General features: G+C 40.1%; 1 protein-coding gene across 4 annotated transcripts in view; it reads left to right on the forward strand.

Annotated features, from left to right (window-relative positions):
• The window catches only part of LOC109433369 (uncharacterized), a 159,394-nt gene extending 139,214 nt beyond the window's left edge, over positions 1-20,180 (forward strand). For all 4 annotated transcript variants that reach the window (XM_062859420.1, XM_029877122.2, XM_062859421.1 and 1 more), the window contains 2 exons: positions 18,536-18,935; positions 19,003-20,180. In XM_062859420.1, coding sequence (XP_062715404.1) covers positions 18,536-18,935; positions 19,003-19,372 — 770 coding nt within the window. In that variant the 3' untranslated portion in view covers positions 19,373-20,180. The remainder of the gene's footprint in view (positions 1-18,535; positions 18,936-19,002) is intronic.
• The last annotated feature ends 3,793 nt before the right edge of the window (positions 20,181-23,973 follow it).

The following is a 23,973-nucleotide window of genomic DNA, read 5'->3' on the forward strand; positions in this document are numbered from 1 at the left end:
TCCAAAGGGGTTCAAAGATGTTTCAGAGGATTTTTAGGGGCTTCAAGAGATATGAAGCAGCTTTTGGGGTTTGCAAGTGATTCCCGGGTATTCCAAGGGGTATGTGGATGTTCTAGAGGGGTTTCATGATATTTTGGGAGGCTTCCAAGGGGTATTTAGATGGGTACCAAGGCATTACAAAGCGTTACGAAGGTTCCAGAGAGATTCAGATGGGGTATGAAAGTGGTTTCTAGATGGTTTTAGGATGCTCTCAAGGAGGTTTCAGGGATGTTTTAGATAGATTTGCTTGTGTTTCAAGGCGTAGAATGCGTTTCAAGATGTGTCAAAAGGGGTAAAAAGCTTTAGGGGGCGTTCAAAGGAGTTTTCAGAAGGGTTTCAAAATATTTCAAGGCGATTCAGAGGATTTTGGGTGGTTTCAGAGCATTCCAGAGGGCGTTTAGAGATGATTTCTGGTGATTTAAAGATGCTCCCAGTGGGGTTTTAAGTATATTTTAGAGTGGTTTCAATGCATTTCAAGTTGTTTCAGAAGGTTTCTGAGGGGATTTTGAAGGCTTCTAGGGTTTTTGGAGGTTTCGTGGGACTTCCGATGAAATTTCAATGGGTTTCAAGAGGGTTTCAATGCGTTTCAAGACGTTTCATTGGGTTTCTGAAAGTTTTGTGGAGATTTAGGGGGTTTCGAGGGTTTCAGAGAGCTTCATAGAGAGTTTCAAGTAGTTTTAAGAGAGGTATAAAGGCGTTTCAACTCGTTCTAGAGTGTTTCCGGTGGTTTCAAAGCGTTTCAAGGGGTTTAAGCAGCTTTCAAGGAGATTTCAGAGTGGTGTTTAAGTGTTTCAATACCATGCAGTAGGGCTTTGGAAGAGGGGTTTGGAAGTAGTTTCAGGTGTTTTCAAGGGGTTTGGAAGTGGTTTCTGGAGATTCCAGGGTGCTTCCCATAGAGTTTCAAGTGATTTTAGGAAAGGTGTAAAGGCGTTCAATGGCATTTTGAAATGTTTCAGATGATTTCAGGGGGCTTTGGAAGTGCTTTCAAGGAGGTTTCACAGAAGTTTTAGAGAGGTTTCAAGGCGTTTAAACGCTTCAGGTAGTTCAAGTACCTTCAGGAGGTTCCAGATGGGTTTCAAAGTGGTATCAAGTGGTTTCGGTATTTTTCGGTAATCTCCTTGTTTCAGGAATGTTTCAGGATGCACCATGTTCTGCGTTTTAAGGCGTTTCAAATGGTTTTGAATGGTTTGGAACTTCAGGAGCTTGATTACTGACTTTTCAGAGGAGTTTTGAAGTTGTTTCTGGAGGTTTGTAGGCGTTTCAGACGTTTCAGGAAGTTTCTGACTGATTTTCAAAAGGTTTCAAGGAGTTTCTATAAGGGACGGCATACGCGGGTTTCGGGGGACTTCCCATCGGTTTTTATAAGGTTTCAGAAGAGGTATCAAGGTGTTTCAAGATGTTTTCGGATGTTTCAAAACAATGCTATAAATACGTCACAGTGATTTCTATATAACTAAAACTTGCGCTGACGTATTTCTCATGTATGTTGCTTGGGTAGGCGCACCAAGACTTTTCAAGACGTTTCAATGCATTTCAGGGTGTTTCAGGGTATTTCAGGTGGTCAGTTTGAGGTATTTTCAAGGAGCTGGTTTCTGGAAAGAAGGAAAGGAAAGGTTTCAAGGAAAGTGGTTTCTGGAAGAAGCTTTCAGAAATGTTTCAGCGGGGTTTTAAGGCGTTTCATGACGCTCCAGGGGGTTTTAGTAAGCTTTCAAGAGAGTTCCAGAGATAATTGTATAGAGATTTCGTGGCGTTTCAGATGGTTTCAGGAAGTTTCTGGAAGGTTTCTGAGGTTCAACCGGATGTCAGTGAACTTCCAAGATCCAAGAATTACATCAAGAAGTATCAGAAGGGTTACAAGGCGTTTTAAGGGCGCCGATATGATCCTAAACCTTATTAGTAATACAACGAAAAATCACTAGTAACGATTGTAGATCCGATGGCCTATACTCACCGGATTTCTTGGATTTTCATAGAAAATTCAATAAGATTCCCATGCTCCCCTACCCTCCAACATAAACTCCCCTTAAACGTCCCATAACTCAACCATTTATATTGAGCGAGAATTAGAATCAAACTTTTTTTTGGAAAAGGACGACTTTCCAAACTATAACGCAATCTTTTTCAAAACTTTTGGGTTTATCTTGCTCCAGCCATTTCGACTTACCTCCATGTACTCTTCTGAAATTAGCTTTCAACAACTATTTTCTCTAGCTCGGGTACTCATTTATTCTCCTAAATTGTGTCCAATCTGCTCAAAAATCATCCTGATGTCATGATAATGTGTAGGGTCTGGGACCATTTGGGCAGGAGCACCTATTTTGGGCACTTGCTTCTATAACTCATTCATTTTCAAACAGATTGACTTGATTTTTGAGACACGATCAGATACGCGCAGTATCTAGCCATGTTCAAAAATTCAAGTCAATCGGTTTGAAATTGACTAAGTTATAACAGCAAGTGCCCAAAATATGTGCTCCTGCCCAAATGGCCCCAGACCCAATGTTTCATTTTTCGAATCTGTTTTGAACAACATTATTTTGTACTATCCAGGAAAATCCACGTCAGATTTCAATCCGAATCATGTAATTGCGATGCTGCCATATCTACGTAATCTGTTGGTGAACACAATTCCTTTTCTCGCTAAATCCGTTTGCGATATTCATCCATTCTTTCCGCTTTCGGGAAATTTTTCCATCGCGAGTTCTTCCCATGTCTAGTCCCACTCACGTAATCATCCGCCAAATGACGTAGATTCTTTGTTGACTCATTACCACACTGACTGATCTGATGTAGCAACCCTGGCATCCCCCCAAAACACCACGTGCACGTGCTTGCCTTTGACCGGCTTTGAGAGCATGCGTGTGCAAGCAATATGGCAAAGTTCGACAATTAGCGAAATCCGTCATCCATCTACCGGCGAACCGACGACGGCGACGACCTCCATGAACAGCCAGCGGAGGGGCCTGATGTAGGTACAATTTCGTCTAGCGAGATAATTGCGGAACGAGTCTTGTGTCGAACAGTTTCCCGAAATTTTACTGCTTCTCGGGGGTGGCTGTAAATCGTTATTTTATGGTCCTTTGGTTCAATCTGGTGTGTATTGTTACGGTCGGTAACTCAAGCGATGTGGGTGATTTGTTTGTCTAATGTTTCTTTGGGTAAGTAGAGATTTCTCGCAGACGAATGCATTCGGTCAGCCAGCTAGGCAGCTGAGGCTAAAACGTGACTGTGTGGAGCTGAGATGTATGTAGCTCTGCTGTTGACTTGCAATTAACCTCGGGTTGTTAAACAAAGTGTTTACACTTTCGTTTACACAGGGCGGTAAAGTGCCTGGAAACTCAAAGTGCGAATTTCCGCTTTATATGTTTGCTGTTCCACCATGCTTACGAGGTGGGGCATATAATCTGATTGACGGAACAGCGAACACAGCTTGTGATCGTGTGTAGGAATCACCTTCACTGTGTGTTATCGTTGCTTTAGCACGTGTCGGGGAGTGTAACCTAAATTAAACGTGAAGTTACGGTTACTGACAAGAGGAGTTGTCACATTGCAAGACCGGACGACAGATAGCGGTATGGACCTTCTGTCTTCGAGTTCGTAACCTGGGCACTACTTTTTTGCGCTAAAACAAACACGTGACACACAACCCTTGTTCGAGTTAGCACCGCCGTGATGCGATGCATCCCATCGTCGGTCGTCAGAGTGAAATGCTGGTGCACAAAAAATAAGCTGCGATTGCAAAATTGACCCGACCGCGCCTATCTCCACCCTCATATTTAACAGCGCTGTTGGCTTTGACTTTCGATTCGATCGAGGTTTGCAACGTGCCCGTCATCGCCCGTCGTCGTCGTCGGTAGCGCTTTACCGGATTGCATGCTTCCGTTATCAGCCATCGTTATCGGACAGTGGGATTGGTTGATTTGTGTAGTCTAGAATTGTTATATGCATTCTTCATGATGCAATAGTATGTAACTGTTGGTCAACTTTCCACTCTTTATTCTTATTTTTTACTGTTTATTCGTAACATCACACAGGTCGTTTGTCACAGCTTACTCCTCATTTCCCTCTTATCATTCCTCGTTGCTCACTTTTTACTGCTCACTCCTCACTACTTACTTCTCACTGCTCTACACTCCTCAATACTCATTCTTCATTTCTCGATGCTTGCCGCGCTGTCCACATTGCTCACTTAACAGTCCTAACTTTTCACACTGATCATTTTCGTTCTTATCTTCTAGTTACTTACTTTTCTCTCTTCACTAATCACTCCTCACTGGTCAAATGGTTTGGGACGCATATAGCGCATGGATGCTTCATATTACTGCAAGAGATTCTTCCTCTTTTTTTTCTGGTGCGTACAGAAACTTCCGGGAAGTTCTCGAACATTTATGAAGTTTAGTGCTTCAGAACATTCCAGAACGTTTTTCTTTTATTGTAGAACAGTTACTTCCAGAAAGTTCTCGAAATTTTTAAAAGTTTGAGTTTGCTATGATGAAATATTTCAATGAAACATTTCAAAGCGTTACGGACAGACATATAATGCTGGGTTTTTATATATACGATTCTTGTTGCTTACTACTTACTACTCACTACTGACTCCTCATTGTTCACTTCTCATCCTACTGATCCATAATTCTCATTCGTCTTTTCTCAATTTCGACTACTGCTTACTTTTTACTCAATTTTCAGTTCTTATTCTTCACTATTCGTTCTTCATTCCTCACTTATCACTCAACAACATCCCAGTCATCACTTTTCATTTTTACTGCTCATTCGTTGCAGCACACTTATCACTTTTCACAGCTTACTCCTCATTTCTCTCTTATCATTCATCACTCCTCACTACGTGATTCTCACTGATCTATACTCCTCAATGCTCATGTTTCATTTCCCAAGCCTTTCCGCTCAGTTCACACTGCTCACTTAGCAGTCTTAACGTTTCATTATTCATTCCTCACCCCTTATTATTAATCCCCGTTCTCTTCACTACTCACTGATCATTCTCGCTCTTCTCTTCTCACTCCTCACATCTCTTTTTTTTACTAATCACTCCTCACTGGTCACCCCTAGCTACTCGTACCTAACTCCTCCGCACCACTTAACAGTCCGTATTATTCAAACTAACTTATCATTCCACACAGATTACTGCTCACTTCTGATTCTTCGTTGCTCACTTCTCGCTCTTCATTCCTCACTTTTCACTTTAGTCTTACTTATTATTATTATTATTATTATTATTATTATTATTATTATTATTATTATTATTATTATTATTATTATTATTATTATTATTATTATTATTATTATTATTATTATTATTATTATTTATTATTATTATTATTATTATTATTATTATTATTATTATTATTATTATTATTATTATTATTATTATTATTATTATTATTATTATTATTATTATTATTATTATTATTATTATTATTATTATTATTATTATTATTATTATTATTATTATTATTATTATTATTATTATTATTATTATTATTATTATTATTATTATTATTATTATTACTATTAAGTATATTTAAATTCGTAACGTAAGACATACATCAACATACTTCGCTCTCTTAACTTTTCCATGCTCATTTCTCACTGTTTACATACTTCTCGCTGGTATTAGATATTTTGGCATTCCTCGCATCTTGAGCATACTAATGTTTCTTGAACTATGAACTGAAGGGATAAAATTTACTAAAGTGCCAATGAAAATCGATTTTTGGAATTTCAAAAGCGGATAGTGCTCAAAAGTTTCGTTAAGTGTTTGACCAAAGCGGTAAAAGTTTGACTGTTTTGAAACACGAAACATTTTTTTGCACAGTGGAAAAAAAAAGTACAAAACTGTCAAAGAGTTTTGTAACTTTTGAAAACCACGAATGTGGTATGCGAAGTAATACTTTTCTAATGTAAACATGTGCGGGAAGTCGAAGAGAAGTGGTTTCATAGGCTGCCCGGATCGTTAACATACTCATTTTACACTATTTCTCCATTTTTTTTTTGAAAAACATATTTTTTTTCAAAAACAACATTTTTTTAATTGAAGAGTTATGCAACTTTTGAAAACTGCGAATACGGTTTACGCAGTCATGCTTTTCTAATGTAAAAATATGCGGGGAATCAAATGGAAGTACGGATCGTTAACATACTCATTTTACCCCCATTCCACATTTTGTTTGGGTTTTTAATAGAAATGAATGTCTGTTCAGAAGTGGAAGTGATCATGAAGTATAAAAACTCGACCTAGTAAATTTATATGTACATACTGACGATATAAATGAAGATATTAAACTTGACCGCATGAATGGTTGTCATCTGAGGGCTGCGAATAGGAACGGTGTTATTTTTCAAGCTAACAAACGCACACCAACACACTTTTGACGCTCGGTTTGAAAACACGCACGAGTGTCTAATTTTCATGCCACCACCACCGTCGACGCAATTGTCAAACACGCCGTCGCGACGCTGTTTGAAAAAGGTGAACATGATTAATCTCCCCATGACTACAAAATGTTTCTCTTGTTCAAAATTTATCCATTTCTAATTTGCGGTGGACATTTTAATGTATCGTCGTTTCAAAATAAATGAATGAAACAATGAACTAATAACAGTTTTTATTATTTACCTTACTTTCCACGTGACCCAGAGCACTTTGTCTTGTCTTGTTTGGCTTGTTCAGAAACAAATATTATTGCAATACTTTTCTGACAGATGGAATCGCATAAGAACAGTAGCTGTTGGAGCTGTGACAGTTCGACGGAGATATTTTGACAGCAGTGCATGGAGATATCTTGACAACCGTTTTGATTCTGTTCGCAGCCCCCAGGTTGTCATGCCCGTTTCACCATATTCTCAAAGATTATCGCATTTCTGGTAACATATGCTTTTTATCTAGGGAGAAAATCGATAAATTCCCATCCAAATAAGATTATAACTTGAAAAGTACATTCAAGTCATCTACCAAATCAGGAAATCGAACGAACTTGCATCTTGGTAATTTTGCCTTGATGCCCAACGAATATTATTTTTTGAATTCAAAGCCACGAATACGGTTCACGAAGTTAGACTTTTCTAATGTAAACATCTTCTTTTTCTTCTTTATGGCTTTACGTCCCCACTGGGACTTGGCCTGCCTCGCTTCAACTTAGTGCTCAGCACTTCCATAGTTAATAATAGAATGAGTGAATTCCTTATGCAAATATCCCAAAAACGATAGACAGTTGACACTACGACCCTTGAGAAAAACGTCAAATTTCTAAGCCGAAACGTCGGGAATATAGATTAAAATCGTTGATTTGAAGACTGAGAGTCATACCCCTTTCCATCAAGTTTCCAGTCGTAATACTTATACTTCTACGTATAACTTGCAAGAACAACGTATTTTAAAAGGAAAGAAACATCTTAGATAAAATGTTAACAGATTGACCACCAATATTTCCGTAACAGTATATGTGAATGTTCTCCTGGTTCCAGAGAAGAGAATTGTCGGACAAAAGAGGCACAAAACAAGCAACAAAGAAGGCCCGGCGGTTACTCTTTATCTCAACTGGTAACAGATAATTACATGATCTCGAAATTATATGTCGGGGACAAAACAGAAGCAAATTTGTTGCGTACTTATCAACTCGTGAATAATCAATTATTACTAACCTAAAACAAATTTCGCCGCCTCCAAGAACATGACCATTCGTAGCACCTTCTTCCAGCAGAGCCTCCCGTATCGTTACACCTGGAGATCACCACAACAAACGGAATCGCAAATCGACCACGTTCTGATTGTTGGACGACACTTCTCCGACATTATCGACGTCAGGACCTATCGTGGCGCTAATATCGACTCTGATCACTACCTGTTGGTGGTTAAACTACGCCCAAAACTCTCCGTTATAAACAATGTACAGTACCGGCGGCCGCCCCGGTACGATCTAGAGCGACTGAAGCAACCGGATGTCGCTACCGCGTACGCGCAGAATCTCGCGGCAGCGTTGCCGGATGAGGGTGTTCTCGATGTGGCCCCTCTAGAGGACTGCTGGAGTACAGTCAAAGCAGCCATCAACAACGCAGCCGAGAGCACCATCGGTTACGTGGAACGGAGTCGACGAAACGAGGTTCGACGAGGAGTGCAGAGCGGTTGTGGAGAAGAAGGACGCACCGCGGGCGGTAATGCTGCAGCATGGAACCCGAAAGAATGTGGAGCGATACAGTCAGACGCGGAAGCAGCAGACCCGTCTCTTTCGGGAGAAAAAGCGCTGCCTGGAAGAAGCGTATTGCGAGGAAATGGAACTGCTGTGCCGTTCACAAGAAACACATAAGTTCTACCAGAAGCTCAACGCATGCCGCAAAGGCTACGTGCCGCAAGCAGAAATCTGCAGGGATAAGGACGGGAGCCTCCTAAACGGACAAACTTGAGGTGATCGAAAGGTGGAAGCAGTACTTCGACGAGCATCTGAATGGCGAAGAGAATGTAGGCACGGGGGATCAAGGCAGTAGAGGAAAAGTTGGTGCAACAGAGGACGGGAACGAACTAAATCCCATGCTGAGGGAAGTTAAGGATGCCATCCACCAGCTCAAAAACAACACAGCGACTGGTAAGGACGGTATCGCAGCAGAACTCATCAAGATGGGCCCGGAAAAGTTGGCCACCTGTTTGTACCGGTTAGTAGTCAAGATCTGAGGAGCCGAACAGCTACCGGAAGAGTGGAAGGAAGGGATAATCTGCCCATCCACAAGAAAGGCGACGAGTCAATGAAAGAGAACTTTCGAGCGATCACCATTTTGAATGCCGCCTACAAAGTGCTATCCTAGATCATCTTCCGTCGTCTTTCACCTAAAGTAAATGAGTTCGTGGGAAGTTACCAAGCCGGTTTCATCGACGGCCGGTCGACAACGGACCAGATCTTCACCGTACGGCAAATCCTCCAGAAATGCCGTGAATACCAGGCCCCAACGCACCACCTGTTCATCGATTTCAAGGCGGCATACGACAGTATCGACCACGCTGAGCTATGGAGAATCATGCACGAGAACAGCTCTCCCGGGAAGCTTGCCAGAGCAACGATGGACGGTGTGCAGAACAGCGTAAGGATTTTGGGTGAACTATCCAGTTCATTCGAATCTCGACGGGGACTACGACAAGGTGCTGGACTTTCCTGCCTACTATTCAACATCGCCCTGGAAGGTGTTATGCGACGAGCCGGGCACAACAGCCGGGGTACGATCTTCTCGAAATCCGTCCAATTTGTCTGTTTTGCGAATGATATGGATATTATTGCTAGTTGTTACCATATTTACTTGAGGAAGCTTGAGGCACGAACTGATGAGGACTAGAGTTATATTGTACAGGTTACCAACTCAACCCATTTTGTCACCTAGGAAACCCTATAGATCTTCGCACACAGGAGTTTCATGTTCGAGATCTACAAATTTTACCCAACTCACACTGCGTACAATCCCTTTGTGCATCGGTCAACCAACACGCTAGTTTTGAACAAGTGTTAATAGTTTGCCGTTGCCGGGTATGCGCACTGTTGCTGAGCACCTCTCGTTCTCGAGAGCGGGAGCCTTGCAACAGTCAATACCGACAGAGCAGTGTAGTGTAACGGAAAATACTTCGTGTGTCCATGCACGTGACTTCGTCTAGTCTAGGCTAGGGCGAACGGCCAACAACCAACCAACACGGTTGCCCGCTGCTGGTGAATTGTTGTCTAAGGCAATATGTAGGTACGCCAATCCCGTGGTGAGTCACGCTTTGAAAAGTGCAGTTGATAAGCACGGCACGGCTCGGCTGGTTGCACAGTAGTGGAGCTTCCTGGAAAATGAACCGCGTTGTCCGTTGCTATGTTTGCTTTGGGATTTCAACGATTGATCATCGTCACTCGATAATTGCACTCTATAATGGAGGCGATCAATCGGGAACTATAAAGTTGATACTGGTCCGTAAATAGAGGCGGGTATGATAATAAAATTTCATTAAGTTGAGTGAGCGGTTGCAATCAGATATGTTCCGACCCTCAATCTGGAACCTCTGCGTACGTTCCATGTGCCTGAGATAAGAAAATACAACTTCAATATCAGTGCTATTTTTCTCAAAATTCCCATAGCAATGAAGAAATCCATCATCATCGGTAGGTAGGTAGGTAGGTAGGTATCGGAAATTCGGCAGAAAGGCAAGGGGGAATTCCGAAAAGCCACGTGCTGTCGAGGTCGCAAACAGAGAGCAAACAAAAATAAGCCGGTTCGTCATCGCAAGCGATAATATTTGGCAGAAAGACGTCTCGGCTTTCTCGGAAGAGGGACGCACACGGTTGCTCGTGCGTACACCAGAACCGAAGCCTAATGTGTTGTTTTGAATCGACTGACTGGATGGTTTACCAGCAGCAACACGCTCCAATGGGGGGGCTGCTAGGTATTTGGCGCGTTCAGTAACGGACCCACCCCGCCCCCGCCTCATCAGCGCAGCGTGTGTTTGACTTTCGATGAATGGAATACTTTCGGGAGTGGGCAGCGGGTCGGCGTGCGTGTAATAATAGCAGCATTTCTCAAAGAAAGAATAGTTTATCTATATTGATGGGTCCAATCGATAGGCTATTTTGGGATCATCGAATTAAATCTATTTATAAATACATAAATGTGTTGCTTCCTCAGCATTCATTTAGATAATTATGTATTTCATCGTTAACGAGGCTACCTAGAGGCAAGGAATCAATACCAATCATTGTTTCGGTAGTAGCAACGATAAATTTGATTAATATGTAGCTACGTTATTATATAATTTGCCTTTCGGGAAGAAATTTTGGATTACATTATTCTTCATGGAGTTTTTATTACAGTGATAGACATTAGTTTAGCCGAGAATAAAAAAAGTGTCAGGAAACTTATACAAAAGATTTTATGATAAAACTTTTTTATCGTAGTAATAGTATATCTACCCAAGTAACACACATGTTATATAAAAGTTACGACAGCGCAAGTTTTGGTTGTATAGAAGTTTATTTTTCGTTATTTCAACACAATGTTAGAATAACGTAAAATAAACTTCTATACAACCAAAACTTGCGCTGTCGTAACTCTATTATAACATGTGCGTTGCTTGGGTAGTACAGTTTTATAAAAATGTGATTCATTAAACTTACATATACACTGAAACAAAACCGAGGGTAAAAACCCTTCAAATGTCATTTTTGCCTAGACATTCGTTTAGCCGAGGTAAATGAAAAATTGGTTTTAAATAGTTTTTTTTTGCAATTTCGTGGATATATTTCGAGGATATACTCCAAGGCATTTAGTTTAGTGTTAGCGAAATAATTGACCTTAAAAGTTTATTTATTTGTGAAATTCAGAGAAATAATATAAAAAAAATGTCCCGATAAGGAGAAGCGACGATAAACAAATTTATTTAAGAAAAATGATTTCTGTAAACACTCAAACGTAAGCTAGATTAGCAGTTTTGAAAATATGGCACAGAATTATTGTTAGGAATGTTCAAATTATTGCATAAAATGTCATGAAATAATTAAGTATACTAGTTTTTGGTTGTTTAAACTTTAAAATGGGATTGATAATAGCTAAAATAAACAGTTCTGCATTGAAATAAAGACGTGCCCTAATGCCTGTGGAGTATACCTGTTTGATACTAGCATTACTAAATGAGTAAGAAAGAAGACTGCTAAGTGAAAGAACTGCAAGTAGTGTCAGAATTTTTGTACCCTGTTTATTTAAAAGCAGATGCTCATACAAAAATGCAAGATATGGTCAAACTATTGGCTTATTTCATTCAATCTGAAGAAATATATTATAAATGAGTCTTAGTTGTGAACCACATTCATTTTTAACATGATTTATTTGAAAAGAATGTCTAAATTATTAAACAAGTAGTTCATGCTAGAAAATTGAATACTTTCGGTGCCATTACTCGAAATATGAGCCGTTCAATGTATATAATTTCAGCCAGAATACAGTCTGGAAGATAGTGGGAGCTATTAGAAGACGTAATAGTAGTAAACGCTGTGATTTATGCAAGTGAAACCATAATATTTCATCAAAACAACACTTAAATACGTAATTTTTTGATGGTTTGCGTTATTTTTTTCTGTTAAAAACATTGTTTTTCGTAAATTTTCAACCATACTTTAGTCATAAAACTTTCATTGCATCCTTTTGAAACACTTCCGATAAAAATAACTACATCAAATCTCAATTTGGAAACATTTACAATATTATGACATATTTATATGAGATGCATGCAAAATTAATATGGCAACACTTCCAAGAACGACCTAAATCATGATTTACAAGTCGATCTATAATGCAGATCATCATACAAAATGACTTTGTTGGATATCTTCCGAAATTTGTTAGTTTTTTTATCATGGAATTCTAAAAAATGTTCAATTCGGCTAAACGAATGTCTAGGCAAAAAATGACATTTGAAGGGTTTTTACCCTCGTTTTTGTTTCAGTGTATATGTAAGCATGATGTATTACATTTTTATAAAACAGTACTAGATATACTATCACTACGATAAAAAAGTTTTATCATAAAATCTTTTGTATGAGTTTCCTGACACTTTTTTGAAAATTTTTTAGCCTCGGCTAAACGAATGTCTATCACTGTATGATACTAAACGCGAGAAGCTTATTACTTGATATGTATCATGTAATGAACTTTACTACTTGTAGGTCTACTCAGAAGTAGAGTCCACCGAGCTTTCTACATTGTTGATATGAATCTGAAAGCAATCTAGTAATACCGTTACAATGACTTTTTCCAGAAATTATGTCAGAGTTTCTTCTGAAATCACTTTGGAAGTTCCTCTGGGAATGCCTCCTAGGATTTGTCACAAGTCTTTCGCATTTTTCCATGAAAAATGTTCTTGGTATTCTTTTTTGAATTCCTTCCGGAGATTTTTTCGGATGTTCTTGGTATTTTTCCGGATACCTACTGGCATATTTCAAGATTCGAACATTTTTTTCCTTGATAATCTTCCGAAATTCCTGAACTCCTACCGTTTTCTGCTAGAGTTTTTCACGAGGATTTTATTCAGAATTTCTTCTAAAGATGTTTTTGGTACTGCTCCCAGAGTTCCTCGTGGGATTTTCTCGAAGCTCCTCCTGCGTTTTGCCCAAATAAATCTACGCGGGATTTCTTCCATGATTAATTCCGAGATCTCCACAAGAGTTTCTCAAGATGTATCACTTGTGTTTTCACAGAATTTGATGATACTTCTCCAGCAGAGCTTCCCGGGATTTTTTTCCAGAGTTGCTACAGGAGTTATTCATGGGATTTCTAATAGAGCTCCTGCAAAGATTTTCTAAGGAGTTCCCCCGAATTTTCTGCATGAGCTTCTGTTTAGATTTCTGTAAAAGTTTCTCCTGCAGTTTTTTTTTCAAAAAAAAAAAAAAAAAAATCCGTGAGCTCTCTCTTCAGAGTTTCGCTTTGAATTTCTACAGGTGTTTCAGCTGGAATATTTCCTAAAGGCGCTTGCGGGATGTTTTTTTTTTCAAGTCTCACCTGAGATTTGTCTCGGCGTTCCTCCCGGTACTTCTCTCAGAAAATTCCTTTCGACTTTGGACCTGGAACATCTCTCAAAGTTTTTTTTTCTGAATTTATCCTGGGCTTTCTCCTAAGTTTTTTTGTGCCTTTTGGGATTTCTGCAGAAGCTATTTCTCATAGAGTTCTTTCAGTTCTGTCTTTCAGAACCTGTTCCAGGCTTTTCCTAGAAGTTGTTCACCGCAATTCTAGCTGTGATCCACATGAGATTTTTTTGTTGTTTTTATCGTAATCATTCCTTCATTTCCTGGAATAATTGCTCGAGGAGTTTTTTTCAGGGATTTGTCAGGATTTTTATGTGAATGTCTCCTGTGATAACTTACAAAATTCCTTGCAAAAAATTCCCGGATAATATCGGAAGGAATCCTGGTGAATTCTTGTAAGAAACCCCAAAAAATATCTATTGGAAATACTCGAGAGGTAGTTTGGAAGAAATCCCGAGAAAAACTGGGACAGATATCAGAAAAAAAAATTTGGGAGTAATCCCGGCAAAACCTTTGAGGAACTTCCAGCGAAATCGTAAGAATATCCAAGAAAATCATCGGAAACTTTACAGAAGAAATCCCCCGAAAGAACTTCTGCAAGAACCTTGCAAAAATTCTGGGAGAAACTGTTGGAAAGCTATCCCGGAAAATCACTTAGAGAAATTCATGGAGAAACTATGGATAAGATCCTGAACGATCTCCGGGAGGAGTCCAGTGAGAACTGGGGAAAACCTCTGAAAAAAAAAGCGGGAGGTACCCCAGCAGATACCCCGTGAAAACCGCCTGCAGAAATTCTGGGAGAAACTCTGCTAGGAATCCCAAGAACAACTTTCAGAAATCGTGAAAGAACACCGAAAAAATCTCTTTGGAAGTATTCATAGGAATAGCTAAAATATTCAATCGGTAACACCAGTTTTTTTTTCCAAGTTGTGTGTTTCCCACGACTTCATTCGAGACGTATAATACGTCTATTGATTAGAAATTGGAACACAGCATTGAATACCGCTGGGCACTGCTCTGCCTGTTGGCTCAAAGTCATGGTTGTCCGTCCGTTTAGTGACCACACTGTTCGCTGCTTACATCTTTTTCCGTGTGACCTTCGTCATCTGCGTGCACTAGAATGAATACTTTTGTTGGCTGATACTGGAACATTGTTCATTGTTACCAGATACAGGTTTACCGCAACAAGCCACCAGGTGCTGGGGATTGTAGTTTGCTCTAAGTTGAGCTTAGCTGCTTACTGCCTGCCTATGGAAACTGCGGTGAGAAGGTCCTTCGACGAGGAGCTAGAGAACCGTGCTGCGGATATTCCAACAGGAAGAAGCGTAGAAGATCAATGGAGCGCCATCAAGAACGCCTTCATCGCCACCGGCGAGAATAATTTGGGTCAGCTACACACCCGAAGAAAGCAGTGGTTCACAGATGATACCTGGAGAAGATAGAGGAGCGAAGGAACTCCAAAGCCGCGATAGAGCGAGCGAAAACACGAGGAGCTAAAGCTGTAGCCCGTCAGCGCTATTCGGCTCTCGAGAAGGCAGTGAAACGCTCATGTAGACGGGACAAAAGAGCGCGCGTGGGCGGACTCCCTAGCCGACGAAGGCGAGAATGCCGCAAACACCGGTGACATCCGTCTCCTCTACGATGTCTCACGTCGTCTTAGTGGGACCAAGATGAATGCTACGATGCCCGTGAAAGACACGTCTGGACAGTTACTGACCGACTCGGCTGACCTGTTGAAACGCTGGTACGAGCACTTTGGAAACCTTTTTCAAGTGTCGACCACGCCAATTAGACGCATTACCCGTGTCAACACCGAAGCTCCATCAGTGCAGGAGATAGAAACAGCCATCTGTAACATGAAATCGAACAGGGCGCTTGGGGTTGATCGCATATCAGCTGAGATGCTCAAAGATGTCCCCGTAGTATCCGCACAACTACTGCATCCATTATTCTGCAACATTTGGGAAACCGCCACATTTCCGGCCGACTGGATGGGGATGCAAGGCGTCTTAGTAAAGGTACCCAAAAAGGGTGACCTGACTGCATGCGATAATTGGGTGGGGTGGGGGGCGAGGGCATCATGTTACTGTGTATCGTTCTCAAAGTCCTCTACAAAGTGATCCTTAACCGCATACAGAAGAAGATTGACGCAACTTTCCGACGGCAGCAAGCAGGATTCCGTGCCGGACGATCTTGTGTGGACCATATTGTCACGCTCCGTATAATTCTGGAGCAAACCAATGAATTCCAAGAGTCTCTCTACCTGGTATTCATTGATTACGAAATAGCTTTCGACCGTCTCAATCACGGAAACATGTGGGAAGCCCTCAGGCGCAAGGGTCTTCCTGAGAAAATCATCGCCCAAGTAACCGGAAGTTCTGATAAGAGAATATTTTATAAGCTAAGCAGCTTGTTGGAGGATGCTCTTTAGCCTTCTAAGTAGCTTTATTTTTAAGTAATTTCGGAACTTGAAAGTTAACACAAGGAAGCTTGTTAGCCTTCTAAGCAGCTTCTGATGAAACTTTCTCAAAATGAATGTAAAAACAAAAATGAACTTTCCAGATTCATCATAGGTAGTGTCAATTGCTTGTATTGCGTGAAAGATGACCAACTTACTGTCTATAGCGCCAGTCACACGATCCATATATTGATCAATAGTTGACCGTTTTATGGAAACATTGAATGTATAATATTGTTCAAAAATAAATTGATATAAATCATTCAACTTTTCCCCTATCTTCCGTTTGATCAACCACGCAGCAATATTTCCCCTCCATAGCGCATTTTACTTCAATTTTCTCTACAATATTTCCCCACCTCCAAAAATTTAACATCAATCCTCTCGAAGATTGCTCAAACCATGGGTCAAATTAATCCATGGATCAAATGATTGGTTCAATATTTCCCCTCCAGATCAACCTATCAATGATTATGAATAGGCTATCATCCCTTCAATGCAGCAGCGCGTGATCATAAGCATCATCATTGCAGAACATTCTGCCGTGTTGCCATATATATACATATTTTTTTTTAATTTAAATAAACAGCTATTGAAATGTATGATACAAAAATACATACAAAAAAGAAAACTGAATTCAGATGTAATAAATCATCGAACAAAAGAAACAATTTATGAAGAAGTATATTTTTTCCAAGATTTTTTATTTAAATGTAATGAATCCAACGATTACAATGCATTAGTGGTAATAAACAGTTCAAAACATTTTTGGTGTAATCTTATAAGTCGGTTGGTGTCCCACCGAACTTTGCCAAAAAAATTACTGGTGCACTGGCGGTCTCTAAAACCAGTTAATTGATAATTCGTGGAGCGGACCTGGTGTGATGGTGAAATCACGTGACTATCACGTGGAGGACCTGGGATCGAATCCCACTCCCGACAAATTTGCAAAGTGTGAGTTCTTCTTTCGGAAGGGAAATAAAGCGTGGGTCCCGAGATTAACTAGCCTAGGGCTAAAAATTTCGTTAATATGTACTGATAAAAAATTTATTAATAATTTGCACATTATGACATATTGTGAAAAACTACCAAAAATACCCAAAGTCACTCTCAGGACATATCATTTAATTATAGTTCAGTAATCAATCTAGCTATAGAGAACACAATAACGGATAAACTGTTTTATATATTTACTATTACATTAGCAAAAATCAAAACCTAACTGTTAATACTCCATGTTGTATGAAATATTTTGATTCAACAATAGAAGTTCATAACTTGTGTTAGAAATTAAGAAACAATAACCTTCTCAAGACTTTAGGAAAAATAGCATCATGAATTAGTAAATAGATCCACTATTTAACAATTCATCATGCTAATCGGAGAGATTGGGTTCAATAGATAAGAGGTTATGAATGCTTACAAAAACAAATCGAATATGGCGTGGTGAATGACCAAAACTATCAAAAAAATATTTTTTCATAATCATTAATGGAATTGAATAAGCAAGCGAAGTATCGAAATTTGTACTTTTCTAATTATCAAGTCTTTATTATATTTACAAAGCAAAAACGCTCGCAAAAACGTGACACTTTATTTTTAGAAATTTGCTTTCTGGCCACCATGAACGCCGTGAACCATGCGCTGATTGTTGGTGAATTGCTATCTCTTCCTCACTGATGGAATGGTCTGCGCTCAATCTGTTGACTCTTTTGCATTGCTGGATTGATCGAATCAAACAAGTCGAGAGGAAAGTTTGATGAACTTGGATGATCTTGATGGTTTGGTCAAACTGGATGATAGTGGTGGTTGGATCGGTTGGATCAATCTTTCGGAGGGGAAATATTGAGGATATGACCACCAACCTCAATCCTCGCTTTTGCAGGTTGGTCAGTATTTACATCAAGATTCAACATTATCATCCATGTTCTCCTCAATAAAAATGCATGCAATACATTTAGCAATATTTCCATCAAATTGTGTTTCTTGATGAAGTTGAAGGAAAGATTGAACCTCTTGGTTGAATCAACTTATTGAAAAGTGTAAATGGCACTTATAGACGAGTGCACCGTTGAACACTGATCCTGAAAATGTTTGACAGCACAGCGGGGTCGACTCTCAACAATTTCTACTCAGAGATGTATCTCCAAAATACTCTGATATTTTTTTCTTTGATTTCTTACATGAATTTTCATTTAAAGTGATGCATATGTATATAGTAAATGCACTAGCTCATATGTTTGCAACTTCATCGCGAAAACTAGATGCAATAAATTAAACAAATTTTCAGCGGGGTAGAAGCTTGGGTAGAAGTTGTTGAGAGTCGACCCCGCTGTGGTGTCAAAATTCGCTGCCCGAGTGAACTTTCAGCGGGCGGTGCACTCGTCTATGATACACTCCTCGAGAAGATTTGAACCGAAATGAATAAAAATCTGAATTCCAACGTCAGATAGCATTTTAACATCGCTTTTCGTTTTCTTCTCTCTTCTTTCAGTTGGAAAAGCACAGAAGCAATCGTCTCACAGATCACCAGTGGTGCGCAGCCGAACCCCGTACGAACGGCGAACTCCAACCCATTCCAGCCGGGTAGAATCCATCGATGAAACCACGTGCTCTTCGGTAGCGTCTTCGGTGGATTGCTACTCGATGGCCGTCGATTCGGTTTCCGTGGAAGATGTAGCCGAGATGGCGGAGCTGGACGAATGCAGTCGATCCAGTAGTGATCAGCAAGCATTGGCACAACAACAGCAGCAGCAGTTGTTACTTGCGCAGCCCCGTATTCACCATGGACCGCGAAGTCATCGGTCGATGAGCGTGTCTTCCAGTGGATGTTCGAGCTCCATGGATGATCGGAATTGCGACTTTTCGTCGATGGACAGCGGAAACAGTTGTCGGTAAGTTGGAAAACTTTAGGATGACTAGGATCCAAAGCGAAACTAATTCTGGTCCCGCTTTTTTCAGGTGTACGTCCCTCGGCATTTCCGACTTTGACGATGACGGTTTCCGCGAGGACGGCAGCGTATCTTCCATGTACTCAGTATTTTCATCTCCGAGGCCATACCATCTGCATCACCAGTTGCACCACAACCAGCCGAACGTTCCGCACCACCCCAACAACACCAAGGGGCTGTTCGACATCGCACTGAAAACGGTCAAGCTGATCCGACGCAACCAGGAGTTGCAGATGCGATTGGCACAGCTTCAGCGTGAGACCAATGCCTTCATCGAGTCTGTGATGGCCAATCCGGAGAATGAATCGTTGCGGAACCACATCCACGCGGGCGGTGGTACTATCCGGGCAGTGACGCCGGGTGTAGTGGTTCAGAAGTGAGATGGTACCGACGCTCGCCGGAACGACGTCGGTACCCCCGAGGAAATCAGCGATCTCAATCATCATGCTTCGATAGTTTGCTTTGGTTTGTTCGCTTAGTTCTGCACAATTCGTGCACCAATTTAGAGAGTCTGAGTAGATTCCAATGACTAGAAGCTTATTTTGTAGGAACAATAAGAAGCGCATCAAAACTGCTAATATGAGATATCATTTGGTTGTTCACAAATAAGTAGTATTGGTAAGATTTTTTTTGAGTTTTTTTCCGTAATCGAAGACGACTGGTAGCGGCGTCGGAAGCGTTCTAAATGCCCTTATTTATTACTACACAAGCTATTGCAGCTTTGATGCTATTGTTCTGAGAACAACACAATCACAATCATATTTATAACTGTTCAACAACAGGTTAGACGTAGTTTGCGCCAACCAGAGGTTGCATTAGAAAACGCTTAAAACCACAAAACAATTTGCAACAAAGAAAAACAAAAACTGAAGAAAACTTAACAAGCAATCATTCGTGACACTTTCATCAAACCTGCATTTAATGTCGTGTGTATGGATAGAGAAAACATCAATCTTACCGTGCGAGATGCTTCTCGGTGTTTCTATGAAACTTTAAATGGAAAATATTATTTTTCTAAAATCTTAACTCATTAGTGATAGGTGGCATTCACACTAAATTGGAGCAAAATTCATATATCAGACATGTAATACCTACATTAGCCATTAGGACTTAACATTGAGTAGCGGTTAAGAGACACGTGAGAGGTACTGAATAAAATCTCAAATTATTAAAACAAACATACCTATACCTACGATCGCGTTACTGGTGTTTCATTTTCATCGTTCGTTGACCTTGTTGGTCGCTTCCCATGGGCGGCATCATCATCGTCTGTCGTCGGGTGCCCGGCAATCAGCCGTGGAATGCTGGGGCTGACGAGCAATAGCTTAGGTTACCGATGCTTTCCACGTGCTTTGTTTGTTGTGGATTCGGGGAAAAGGGTGGGGCAACCAACAACATGTGGATGCGATTTAAAGTGAGACTAGTATTTTGGGAAAGTTCCGTGCAAACAGGTGGTTGTTTTTTGCAGATGTTGCAATCTTTCAGTTTAGAATTGAAGTTCTTTGATCGGTTGATGCTTGGAACAATGCTGCACCCCAGAATTCGCCAGGCCCCCTAGAATTTTTTTATGACTTTATATATTGAAATAAGGAAAATCTGAAAACCACTGCCTTAATGACAAGAATAGATCTATAATAGACAATTACTCTTGGACGAATTTGTGGAATATATTCCATACAATGTCTAGAGGAATTAGAAAAACTATTCCTAGAGGAATTCGTGGTGCATTTTCTAGAGAAATTTCAGGAGGAAACCCTGGGAGCATTTCGAAAGAGTCTTCTCTGAGTGAATTCCTGAAAAAAAAATCCTGGAGAAATATCTGAAAACGCTTTTAGCATGTAAGTACTTATATGTTTAAAGTAAGTCACAGTTACTGTAAAAGAATAACGGGATCCTGAAAGAATAGTAGGAAGAATTTCCGAAAAAACTCCTTCGAAGGTGCTGCAGGGGCTATTGTTGAAGGAATTCATGGATGGATTTCTGAATAAATCTGTGGATGAACTCCTCAAAGATTTCTCGGAGATAATTATGGAAGAATTCCTGGAAGACTTCCTGACAATTTTAATTAACTTAAAGTATTCCAAATCGCTAGAGGAATTCTTGGAAAAATCCATAAAGGAATTTCTGAAGGAATAATTGGAGGATTTCTCGGAGACATCCCTGGAGAAAATGCCTGGAATATTCCCTGGCTAAATTTCTTGAGAAATCCCTGGATGAATCCGTGGATGAATTCTTAAAGAAATTCTTGGATGAATTACTGGAGCAAAAGCAAACCCTGGGAGAAATTCTGAAGGAATCCCAGAATGAATTCCTGGAAGATTCCCTACAGGAATTCTGGGAGGAATTCCTGGAGAAATTTCTGAAGAATCCTCTTGAGAAATTCTGGGAAGAATCCCAACAGAAATCTCTTGAGAAATTCATAAAAGAATCCCTGGGGAATTTTTGGTAAAATCCTTGAAGGAATTTCTAGAGGAATCCCTGAAGGAATTCCTGAAGCAAGTTCTGGAGGAACCTCAGGAAAAATGCTTGGAGGTACTTCTGGACAAATTCCTAGCGGAATGCCAGGAGGAATTCCTAAAGAAATCTGAAGAGGAATTCTTGGGATGCTTCCGAGGAACTATCCCTGGAAGAATTCCTGGAGACTCGGATGAATTTCTGGAGGTATATCTAGAGGAATTCTAGGAGAAATCTCTGGAGAAAATTCTGAAGAAATTTCTAGAGGTATTCCCAGAGGAGTTTCTTGAAGTTTTCCAGGAGGAATTATTGGATGAATATGTGGATGAATTACTGGAATTTTTGGAGGAATCCGTGAAAAAATTCCTGGAGGAATCTGTGGAGGAATCGTTGGAGGAGGAATTCCTGGATAAATTCATGGAGAAAACCCTGAAAATATTCCCGGCGTAATACCTGAAATAAATACTGGAGGAATTACTGCAGAAATTCTTGAAAGAATTTCCTGGGGAAATTTCAGAAGCAGTCCCTGGAGGTTTTCTTGGGAGATTCCTGAAGTAATCCTTGAAGGAATTCCTAAAGGAATCTCGGGAGGAATTCATGCAGGAATCCCTGGTGCTTGAACTAATAATTCTTGAACCAATGCCTTTATAAACTCTGGAAGTAGGATGTCCTGGAGAAATTGCCGTAGTCATTTCTGAAAAAATTCCTGAAGGAATTCCAAAATCAATTCCTGGAGGAATTTCTGCTGGAATTCCTGGAATAATTCCTGCTGGAATTCTTCAAGGTATTCCTGGAGAAGTCCTTGAATGAAATTCTGGAGGAATGCCTGGATGAATCCCTGGAGGAATCTCAATACAAATCCCTGGAGGAACTGCTGGAGCAATCCCTAGAGGAACTCCTGAAGGAATGCCTGGAGGAACCCTTGGAGAAATTCCTGGAGACATGCCTGTAAGAATACCTACAGGAATCTATTAACAAATTCATTGACAATTCTCCAGAGGAACTCTTGGAGGAATCCTCAGAGAAATCCCTGGAGGAATCCCTATGGAAATCCATGGAGGATTTTATTGAAGAATCACTGGATAAATTTCAGGTAGAATCTCTGGAGGAATCCCTGAAATAATTCCTGGAGGAATTCCTGGTGGAATCTTAGAAGGAATTTCTAGCGGTATCTCTAGAGGAATACCTGAATTCCTAGAGGAATTCTTTGAGAAATCTCCAAAAGAATTCCTGTATAAATTCCGTGAGGAATCCCTGGAGGAATCCTTGGAGAAATCACTGGAGGGATTTCTGAGGGATTTTTTGAAGAATCTTGAAGAACTTTCAGGAAGAATTCCTGAAGGAATCCCTGAAAGAATTCTTGGAGGAATTTGTAGAGGAGTTCCTGGTGGAATCTTGAGAGGAATCCCTTGAAGCATCTCTAGAGAAATACTTGTGGGAATCTCTCCTTGTAGGAATTTTTAGACGAATCCCTAAAGGAATTCACAGAAGAATCCTGGAACAATTCCTGAAGGAATTTCTGCAGGTATCTCTTGAGGAATTCCTGCAGGAATCACAGGAAGAAATCCAAGGATCAATTTCTGAAGGAACTCTAGCAGCAGTTTCTGAAGAAATCCCAGAAGTAAGTATTGGAGATCGTTTGAGGAAATCCTAAAGGAATCATAAAAAGAGTACGTTGAAGAACTCTTAGAGGAACTTCTGTTGCAGTTCCTAAATGAATCACACAATTGCTGGACGAATTATTGAAGGAATATTTAGGATATTTAGAATAAAATATTTAGCAATTACTGGAATAATTTTTGAATAATGTAGTATCCTTTCTGTAAGAATTTCTGGACGACATTCCTGCAGAAATACTTCCAATAATTCCAGATAGAATAATTGGAGCAATCTCTAGTGAAATTCTGAAAGGGAGGAGGGAACCACGAAAACAACACTGGATCAATCACTGGATGAACCTTTGAAATATTCCAGGACAAATCCCCAAAGAAATGTCTGGAGGAATCTCTAGATGCATTTTTGAAAACTTCCTGAAAGAATTGTTCATACTCATAGTTTTGATTCCTCAAAACTGCAATGCTGATTTGCATATTCACAAGGCGGGCGACCATGCCGCTTGAAAGTTATCTCAAGTCAGGCTCCCCCCTCCAGAAAAAAATCCTAAATCTTGAAATTTTTTTTTAATTATTATTTTTTTTGTGAATTTTAACTAATGCTAATTCTTCACAGAAATCCTGGAAGTGTTGTAAGTAAAACTTGAAAGAATACCAAATAGCTTATCAAAGAAATTATGGTAGAATTTATGGACAAATTATAAGAGTAATTCCTGATCCTGATGGTATTCCTCAAGGAATTTTTCAAGAAATATCTTGTAGAATCTCCCGAAAAAATCCTTGAGCTGTTCCTGAAATTTCTAAAAGAACTCCTGGATAAATACTGAACGCATTGCTGAAAAAGTTTTGGAACAGTTCTGGATCAATTCTTGGAATAAACCTTGGAGTTATCTACAGAATTCTGCCCTGGTAGG

Source organism: Aedes albopictus, chromosome 3 (genome assembly GCF_035046485.1).
Source record: "Aedes albopictus strain Foshan chromosome 3, AalbF5, whole genome shotgun sequence".
Taxonomy (NCBI): domain Eukaryota; kingdom Metazoa; phylum Arthropoda; class Insecta; order Diptera; family Culicidae; genus Aedes; species Aedes albopictus.